This window comes from Amyelois transitella, chromosome 10 (assembly GCF_032362555.1).
Source record: "Amyelois transitella isolate CPQ chromosome 10, ilAmyTran1.1, whole genome shotgun sequence".
NCBI classification, from domain to species: Eukaryota; Metazoa; Arthropoda; class Insecta; order Lepidoptera; family Pyralidae; genus Amyelois; species Amyelois transitella.
The window spans coordinates 3174459-3184838 of record NC_083513.1 but is presented as its reverse complement, the minus strand read 5'-3'; the positions used below and the strand labels follow the sequence as shown (position 1 = coordinate 3184838).

At 35.6% G+C, this 10380-nt stretch overlaps 1 protein-coding gene across 1 annotated transcript in view; it reads right to left on the bottom strand.

Annotated features, from left to right (window-relative positions):
* Positions 1–2198: 2198 nt before the first annotated feature.
* Positions 2199–10380, bottom strand: part of LOC106137727 (protein artichoke) — an 80002-nt gene continuing 71820 nt past the window's right edge. The window contains exons 4-8 of the mRNA XM_013338635.2: positions 7869–8132; positions 7000–7099; positions 6403–6692; positions 5663–5809; positions 2199–5476 (exon numbers count right to left, since the gene is read on the bottom strand). Coding sequence (XP_013194089.1) covers positions 2555–5476; positions 5663–5809; positions 6403–6692; positions 7000–7099; positions 7869–8132 — 3723 coding nt within the window. The 3' untranslated portion in view covers positions 2199–2554. The remainder of the gene's footprint in view (positions 5477–5662; positions 5810–6402; positions 6693–6999; positions 7100–7868; positions 8133–10380) is intronic.

The window sequence follows — 10380 nt, the reverse complement described above, 5'->3', positions numbered from 1 at the left end:
CCCTTACGTGGTAGGCAGAGTCAATAGTTCGCAGAGAATATATTAGTTTTCACTACTAGACCAATTTGGGACCTTCCATTAGTTGAACATACACACATACATACATACGGTCACGTCTATATCGTCCCTTGCGTGGTTGACAGAGCCAACAGTCTTGAAAAGACAAAAGCTGAATGGCCACGTTCAGCTATTTGGTTTAGTGATAGAATTGAGATTCAAATAGTGACAGGTTGCTAGCCCATCGCCTAAAAAAGAATCCCATGTAAGCCTATCCTTTAGTCGCCATCCATGGGAAAGAGATGAAGTGGTCCTATTCTTTTTTGTATTGGTGCCGGGAACCACACGGCACATTAGTTGAATATTATTCCTTTTATAGGTTATTCCTTTACTCGCCTTTTAAGATTTCCACGGCCACAGCCACTTAAAAATGCGCCAAATATACACATCTCCTTTCATCTTACATCTCAGGCATCAATATGAATTTGTCTGAAATAGCTTCACGTGTTAGTTCGATATTACTTCTTTGAAGGTAAAGCAAGTTTGTTTATTAAGTCTCGAGTCAAGCTTCCATTTAATTTAGTACACATTTGCTTACTGTGAATATTTGTGTGAAAGATTTTGATCTTAGAGTGATATTATGCGTCTTTTCGCTGATCATATTTACCTACATGTACATATTATTTAGTTGCGCAAAATGGTGTAATACCTAAAAAACATAAAACAAACAAGTTTAATTAACCTGTATATTCTTTCCTCATAAATAAGTTAGCGACAAATGATTCAATATTTCTCCCATATAAACTACTAAATATCATTTATCCAAAGGTTATGTATACTTGTAGAAAATGCTTTTGGCGCAAACACAGTCCACACTAACCAAGGAACATGCGCCACGTTCAGTCGCCTGAGGGACCACTTGCTCATCAAAGCAAACAGAATTAGGCAAAGCAGCCTTCGAGCATGACTCTCATTAAGCCTTAAAAGGAACCGAGCGAGCCCGGGGCCGCCTCTTTGAATGTAACTCAACGTTTAGGATAAACATAATCTTTTAATGTTATCTGCCTTACATTATTAATTATCCGGTCTGCGCGATATGAAGACGAACACATCCAAAATTTAACCACATCTCGTTGTGAAAATCATTGTTGAAAAGGATTTTTTTCCTGGAAAATTATTCAGTAATCTTTTATGATAAAGTGTTTCCTTGTTTATTGCGGCTTCTTTCCCTGGTAGATGATCAGCGGAAAGAAGTTAAGTATCTGCATACTCCTTTGGTTTCATTCACATTCATTGGGCCATTAGTCTAAAAAATATACAAAAGATGGATTCAATATAATACTTTGGTCGCCTGAGTGATATCATCCAGGTGATCAAATTCTACATTTTTGTATCCTGAAATCTCCTAATGGCAAAGCACCTGGGTGGTTTAGAGCAATTTCTTCAGCGGTTTCGGCTCAGTAGATAACAGTTTCTCTTAATTTATAATTGTTAATAGGCTCGCGTTTAGAGACCCTACCCAGTTACCAAAGTTTAGTACTATCCGGCCAGTCGAGTGAGCTCATTTCCCGATTGTATGTTAATGCCGAAAATCCTTCTCACTCAGCACTCGGTTATTCTTGTCCTTCAAAGACTTTCGTTCGATCATTGTCCATTTGCACCGCGTTAAGCTTTTGTTTATGATCACAACATTTGCATAAAATCCGTACGCGTGTCACTTTTTCAGGGCAGTGTAAATGGAAATAGGTCTGGCAAACAATGTTTCAGAGCACGCTTTGTGAACGTATTTCAAAATTGAATTCTGCCAACCGTTGGTGATTTGAATGAACGGTATTTATGCGCATCTATTGTGTCCGCGCAGACACGAATTCGTGTTTCATTTTTGTCGAATAAAACGACTAACCAATTTAGTTTGGTCGATCATTTACTACCTTTGGATATTTTTGTTTCACATTCAAGTCTTTGATGAGGTTCGCGCTATTTTAGATATAAATTTTGAACATTACATATCACATCGTATAGTTATTACCAAAGCCGGGTCAACCGACGGCGGGACAAGTGTAAGGCACGTAATTTCGTATTCATTTAACTACTGATAAGTTTCCTTAAATCTAAAAAAATGATACTATATATTTGTCAAATATTTTTATTCATGTATATAAAATTAACAATTAATTCTTATAAATAAAGTCTAGCACGTCTATGTTAAATAAATATTTTACACGTTGACAACATATCCCATACTTTTCTTATAAATAAATCGTATAATTAAACACTAATTTAATTTCTTTTTATGGAATTATTCTGAAATGTCACTGGAGACTAGACCAAAGAACCCAGCCCGATATAATTATGGTAAAATACTATTAGATAAAGCTATCTTAGTCGTAAAATATTTTTCATCAGAACTACATGAGCAATAAATATCTACAACGATATAATCAATACACAAGTTACAGTTTCCATTAAGAGAAACACACTATTGATATGATAATTCTTGTGTTTTTATTTACAGATCAATGGCATAATACTACTATTTTTTTTTTTTCTCAGAAACTTACCAATAAATTTTGTCATCGTGAGGTGGCATGCTTATGAAATACGGTGCTGGGGGTGGCGGTGCTAAGTACCTAACAGAACCTGGCCCCTGTTGCATCTTATGGGGTAATGTTGCATTGGACAAGGATGCAGGGGGAAGCGTTGCAGCGTAGCCAGGCCATGGAGGACCCCACATTGGAGTAGCTCCGGTCGTAGGACTACTTGCTAACGGTCCTCCCCTGTATGACGTTGACGTCATTCTCAATCTAACAACACATATTGCTACAATCAATATAGCAATAAAGGCTACTACACCGCCGACTATACCTATAATTAAATTGTCATCGTTGGTTGAAGTGGCTACACCGACCACTGGTGCACCTTTCGGTTCACCTGCAGACTTAGGTCTTTCGTGCGAAGGAGCGACTGACCAGATAATGTCAGGCTCAGCTGATGTTCTGTGAACCAAACGTGGAGGCGATGTTGTTGCCATGCTAGAAGTAGAAGATATTGCGGTGGTTCTTCGTTTCGTTTCACACGATAATTCATCATCTCCAATTTCGACTAGCAAGAATCCAGCCAAATGGTCTGGAGAATTACAACGAACATCATCAATACCAACTACAGGTAGCCATCTTCTCAGAGCTCTTGCATTACAATCACATTTAATTGGATTTGAATCCAATCCAAACATTGACAAATCTGCACGACGATCATCTAGAGCAACTAATAACTGGGGCTGCAACGTACTTAGCTGACTACCACCAACATCTATAGTTATTTGCGAAGATCTTGGTAGTGGAAAAAGAAGAGCTGGTGGCAAACTAGTGACTGATGTGTTACGAAATCTGACTGTAATTGCTGGTGCTTTTAAGCCCGCTAAAACACCCGAAGAAACTGTCTTTAACCTGGATCCTCTTATACCCAATTCTTCAAGGCGAGGATGAAGAGTAGAGTGCAATTGATCAGCACCAATATTTGTATCTTTCAATTCGACATCTAACCTCTCCAAAGCAAATAAATATTGCAAAGTACCTTGTACATCAAAATATCCCAATCTTGGATAACCATAAGCACGCAACTCAATAAGATTAGGTAAACTTCTAAATACATTTTTCTCTATCCGAGTACATCTGTCTAAATCTCTCATATCAAGGATCCGAAGTGAAGACAGACTGTCGAAGTTTCCCTCTAGTATCATGGTAATGGGATTGCTCGAAATGTTAAGAGTTTGAAGATTCTTTAACTTAGGCCAAGAACTGACAAGAGATCCAGTTACATCAACAATCTGATTATGAGAAATATCTAAAGTTTCTAAAAGAGTAGTCCTGTTAAAAGTACTATCGGAAAATTGTGTAATATTGTTATATGATAAATTCAAACTATATAAAAAGGGTGTCTCTAGCTGGCCCACATGTGACATTCCTGTACCAGCTAAGTTCAGCTCCCTTACTGTCTTTGGTTCTGTCAAAATATTGTTGATAGTTTTTTGAGAGAGAGGATTAAATGAGAGATCCAACTTCTTTATATTTACCATAACGCTATTTTCGGCTGGTATGTCAACTATTTCATTATGAGACAAATCAACAGACGACACGAAAAAATATTGCTTTTGTAATGCTTTCAGAGGAGGATGTTCGAATAAATTTTCTTTAAGCACTATTTTTTCTAGCATATGCAACCTAGTTCGATCAAATATGTTGTCAGGTAGTTCTGTGAGGATATTTCCACCTAAATCAAGCAGCTCTAATCTAATCAATCCCTCAAATAGTCTATCACCTAATCGATCAATTTTGTTATATGATAAATCTAAATGCTGGATTTGTGTAGAGTTATGGAATGCCATCTCGCTAATTGTTTCTAACTCATTTCTTGCTAACAACAAAGTTCTAAGTTTCGGTAGTCGAGCAAAGTCAAGCTCATCGACATTCTTTAGAGCGTTTCCAGATAAATCTACTAATTCAAGATACTGCAGAGTGCTTATAAGTTCCGACGGGAAGAAATTAAACTTGTTATTTGTAAGTATTATTTCTCTTAAGCGTGGATGTATTTTGAATGATGAAGGGAATAAATAACTCAACTGGTTGTCTGATAAATCTATAACGTCTAAACTAGTACCGGTATTGAAAAATTCTCCTTTGAAAGCATTAAGTTGATTTCCTTTTAAAGACAAATATTGTATAGACATTACATTCACAAAGGACGGCGTTCGAATATTTACAATGTTATTGTACGACAAATCTAAATGAGTTAAGTTTCTCAAATTCTTAAAGGTATTTTCTGTTATCTCCTGCAAATTATTATGAGATAAGTAAATGTATTCAACATTGGGTGTTTTCGTAAAAAGATTTACAGGAAGTGCTTTCAAACCGATATGTCTTAAATCAATAGACTGTAATCCTTGATTGTTTTGGAAGAGATTTTGAGGAAGTGTACTTATATGGTCGTTGTAACTCATATTCAAATACAATAAACTCGGAATTGAATCGAAAGCATTAACAGGAATTTCGGATATTTGATTGCCTGATATATCTAAGAACCAGAGATTTATGAATTTTAATTTTTGTCCTGTGAATCCTAATATTCTATTTTGACTTAAGGACAGATATTGCAAAGATTGTTCTAAGCCAGTAAAAACTTCAGCAGCGATTGAATTCAAAAGATTTCCAGATAAGTCTAAATGATGTAACATTTTAAAATGTTCAAAAGCTGCTGTCGGTAATTCTCTAATGACATTTCTTGATAGAACCAACGATGTAACTCTATCGGATACCGCTCGTAAGATATCGCTTGATAGTGCGGTCACTCTATTAAATCCTAAATGTACGGAAACTAAGTTGGGCAGACGAGAGAGGGCAGTCGCAGGGATGAGAAGAATATTATTGTCACGAAGGAGAAGAGTTTGAAGACTTGTTAAGCCGTCAAATGCGTCATCCTCCACCTGAAATAAACATTGTTGTTAATAATTATAACGGGTCCCGTTGAGGCTTTTTAAATTACTTTCAGTTTCTTGCTTTCATATGTTTTTCCTATGTACTTTATTTAAAAAATACAATTAGATATATGACCCGTAGAATTGATTACATGTCATCAATGAATAAAGGTTTCAATTAACGATCACACTTACAGTTCTTAGCGAGTTGACGCCAACATCTAAATAGCGAAGTTCAGTGAGCCCCACGAATGTGCCTGGAGACAGCTTTACTAAGTTGTTTCTACTGAGATCCAACATTTGTAACGGCACTAATGAGCTCAAATGACTATTATCGATATTCTGAAACAGAAAATAAAGAGTGGGTAAATATATGTTTGAACACATTTTCAATCGCCTTTCAAGATTTATTTTTTACAGATTTTCTAAATGGTATATGTTCAATTTGTACAGCTACTTTTGAATACCTATTTCGCAATCCTTTCTTCCATAAATAACTTCGACAATCATAACAATGTCAAAAGTTTGAAATCTCGGAAAGGAGATAACGATTTCGTTTCACAAATCAACAATTACGAAGTCATCAACGTAAATAAATTCGAAGATCGAAAACTTCTTGTTTACGTGGGCCCAATCATTTCGGGCCACCAGATATTTTTAATTGAAATCGACATTGGAATGAGTTCATAAAGATTCTATATCATTTTGATATATAAACAGCCTGGTAGCTCAGGTCAGATTCTTATTTTTAAAGCCCAAGTTGGTAAAGTTATTGTAACAGTGAATTTAATTTATCAAATTAATATTTTTTATTTATTTAAATTGTTTTCCTCGCCATTAGAGAGGTTATTCATTAAACCTGACCTAAGTCAGAAAAGAGTCATCTGAACATCGATTGATCGATCGAGAGTGATCGATTAGTACATTTTACTCACCGTTATCATATTACTGGACAGGTTCAAATGTTTAAGCGCTACGAACGACTTCAATGCGACTGTCGGGAAGTCTGTTATGAAGTTTTCAGACAAGTCCAATTTCTCAAGGTTCTCTGTCCCCTGGAATACGTCACTGTTGAACTTGGAGAGTCGATTGCGTCCAAGGTCCAGAGACTGGAGTTCCCGCAGACCTACAAAAGCGCCCCCTTCGATCGCAGAGATCATGTTTCCGTGGAGGTCTATTTCTTGAAGTGTCTTTTGTGACACGAATGACGCTTGGCGGATAGACACTGAAAATTAAACGTGAATTTAACGAAAACATTATAACAAATCGCAAATATGTCAATATAAGGAATCATAATTATGATGTAATAGGTGAACATCGAAACTAATGTAAAAAGGAAAAGTTACCAATACCCTATTTAAATGCGGAAAACATAACTTTACACCAGTCTCCTTATCTTCAATCAACTTATTTTTGACATGAAACAAGAAAATAAAGACAACAATAGTCGCAGCGAGCGATCGAGCGAGATTATTCCAACATGATTTGTTATTTTGATAGAAGATGACCATGAACCAACAAAATATGCTTACCGATTCGATTTTCCCTCAAAGAAATAACCCTCAGCGCTTGCGGGCCGTTGAGCGAGGTCGACGGCACCGAGTGGATATTATTGCGATCCAGCCGTAATATCTGCAACAAAGGGATTACACCTACAATACTTTTATGATGGCAATCCCGCGGATGTACTCGTATCTCATTCGAAGCAAATATTGAGAAAAAGTGAACCACGCTGGAATACCGTTCGTTGGGATATATTTTTTTTTTTGTTTTGTGTTTTTTGTTCCTTCCGGCTTAAGTCGCGGTTGCGTCCTCACCTCTCTGGAGAGGAGCCCGGCTTATGCCTTAGACCATAGACTCTGGATTGGGTGAATCAGGTTTTTACACGTAATGACTCCCATCTGACCTCCGCAACCTTTGCAGTGACCTAACCTGTATTGGATCCATGGTTACACGTCCAATTACCTGAATGGCAGGTTTCCTCGGTTTAGTTTTGTATTTTATTTGCTTGTAATTACCATAATTACTAGGAATACACAAAGTTTACAAATATATGTAGTAAGATTGACAGTTATTTATAATGATGAAATCCACTGAATTGTTCAGTGGATTTCATTATGATCCAGGCATAATTTTGTAAGTTCCTAATATTTAGAAAAAAAACCGCGCTGGAGAAGATACTTTAGGTAAGATCTCGTTTTAATTTTGTATTTATATAAGCCATCATCACAAACCAAAACAAAATAATGTGTTACAGCAATAATACTGTTGCTAACATCATGACAAAGAACAAAATAAAATTGCTCTTAAATGTCCATAAGCGTTTTTTAGAGTAAAACGTTTTCGAACTCAGACAAAATTTGGAGAATCAAACTGCCACTAGCACTTTTTCTTAACCTACCTTTAGAACGTCACAACCTATCAGCAGTCCTTTCTCAATGCCCCTAATGCTGTTGCCACTCAGATCCAACTCCTCCAAGGCTGGCAGGTTATGCAGCTCAGCAGTTGAGAAGATTGGATTGAGGTTATCCCCCAGCAGGTTATCAGCAAGAGACAACCTCGTCAAGTTGCCCCGGACACCGGCTAGCAGGCGGTCCGGGAGACGCCGGAGACTGTTGTGAGAGAAGTCCAGTTCTTTCAATGGGAGCCCGTATGATGAGAAAATCTGAAAAAAGATTATATGGTTGTAAATATTTAACAATGAAAAAATAAAAATAGCCGTGTGGTGATGGACAATTAAAGTACAGAGAAGTAAGAAGCACGATATATTTCTCTCCAAAAAATTTTCATTTGTTGTTTTACAAGTTAAGTACACAATTTTGCTCCGAACTACGAAGCAGACAAGAGGCATCTGAAACTGATGGGAAGTGCTGTTCTGAGTTCATTCTACGAAATCATCCGTTATCAAGAGTTTTTCAAGTTAAGTTCCCTATCTCAATACATTATATTACTTTTGCCAGTCTTGTTGACATTATACTATAATAAACATATTCGGAATAAGATGGGGTCATCAATATTCACTACAACGTAAACCATCGGAACAAGCATTCATATTAATTGAAGTAAAAATTGTCTCGCTAAAATCTTTAAACTGCTAATATATTTTCATGCAGTTTTCACCAATTCGCAGAATGATTCAAAAACAAAGTTAGTTCACCTGCTCATTATATTACTGTCTGTTCGTGGAAAATAAAATACTAAACCCCGCTCAACAAAAGCTTCTAGTTACCATGCTAGCGAATATTTTTTATAAAATTTTATCAGAATTTCACGGTACGAGTAATATTGATTTCTTGATGAGATGACTCTATATTAAGTAGAACAGGGAAAATAGTAACTATAGTTCCCGTCATAGTTGTATTGGACATTAAAAGCATAATATTTAAATATTGACTTATTTTCCTAAATTTATGTTTCTATACAAGTATTTTATAACTATTAATAAATAAAACTAGATTCTTATGACTATTGCCTCTATGTGTAAGGACATGATAAATGTGCATGCGGCATCTATAAACCCATTAATCCTATAAAGCTTCCTTATTTGCCGCCCTGTAATTATTTTACGTTAACAATGTCTTTACTTGTACTACAGCGCGATAAAAAACTATTACTACAACTTATCCATAGCATATAAAGCCTTGTTAAACAAAAATTGTGCTTTCCATATGTTAGGTACATAATACCACCGACTTTTCATTCCACATATAAATTCACGTAACACTTGTGTTCGCTTTTTAAATTCAATTAACAAGTCCAATTACAGTCTCAAAGTAACAGATAGCAAATTAACAATAAAAAGAAAAAACGTAGAAGAGCAATAAAGAAAAATCGATGCATGCTCTAATTTCTGATCGCACTCGTAGCAACGCCAAAAAACGAAGGTAACGGAACTGATTCGATTATTTTCTCCAAAGGAAAATTGCCATTTTGCCTTTCTATTTTGCAAGCATCAAAGTCCAATTCGGAATATCTGAAATTTCCAAAGCGAACTCACCTTTTCGCCTGGTATCGATATACGCGTAAGAGCCCTTGTAGGCTGGGCGAATTTTTAGAGCTCGCATTTTATGGTATCAAGTTCTTGAGTGAAAAATATAAATAATGTAGTAAAAATTATAAATTCATACTTAAAAAGAGAAAAGATTTGTATTTTTGCTTTTGTTTGTAATGAATAAACTTAATTACTAGTAGTAGTATTATTCACTACTCGGATATACCCTCAGCTCCAAAAATTGACAACGTTTATTCCCATTTCTATAGAAATTTCAAAAATTGCACCCCGATACGTAAAATTTAAAACAGATTTTACCTACCTTTGAAAAATAATATTTGTTTAATGAGATTTTAAATATTACCTACATCATATAATGTTTATTTCAACATTATAGGTACGTACGTAATCAAATGAACATAATTATCTCCATTTGGCACTGTTCTTTTGCTTTATCCAAATTCATAATTTTTATCATCTTTTTTATATTCCATTTCCTACGCGAAAAATAAACCCAATTCATGCGTTTATTAAAACGTCAGTCAAAATGCACTCATCTACATTGGCTTTTAAATCATAATTGAAATGAAAACGCAAATGGTATAAATTCATATTCGCTTACTCATCAAACTTCTTGATTTTCAAACTCACTCCAAGTTTGAATAGTGGGATATCTCTGAAAGTGGAACTTGTGGCAAGTATCTTGAGTTTCCAACTCTTGATCTCGTATACATTATCTGATAGGTACTCTGAAAGCAAGTGCAAAGCTGTATACTCAACTAACTTAATATAATTATGTTTTAACAAGTTTCGGCCGCTTTATAAATAAATATTTACCTGACAAGCCGTAAATTACTATTCCAATGTAAATTGAAACGTGTGTGTTGTTCTGATGTTTCAGCTTTATTTAAAGTTTCATTTA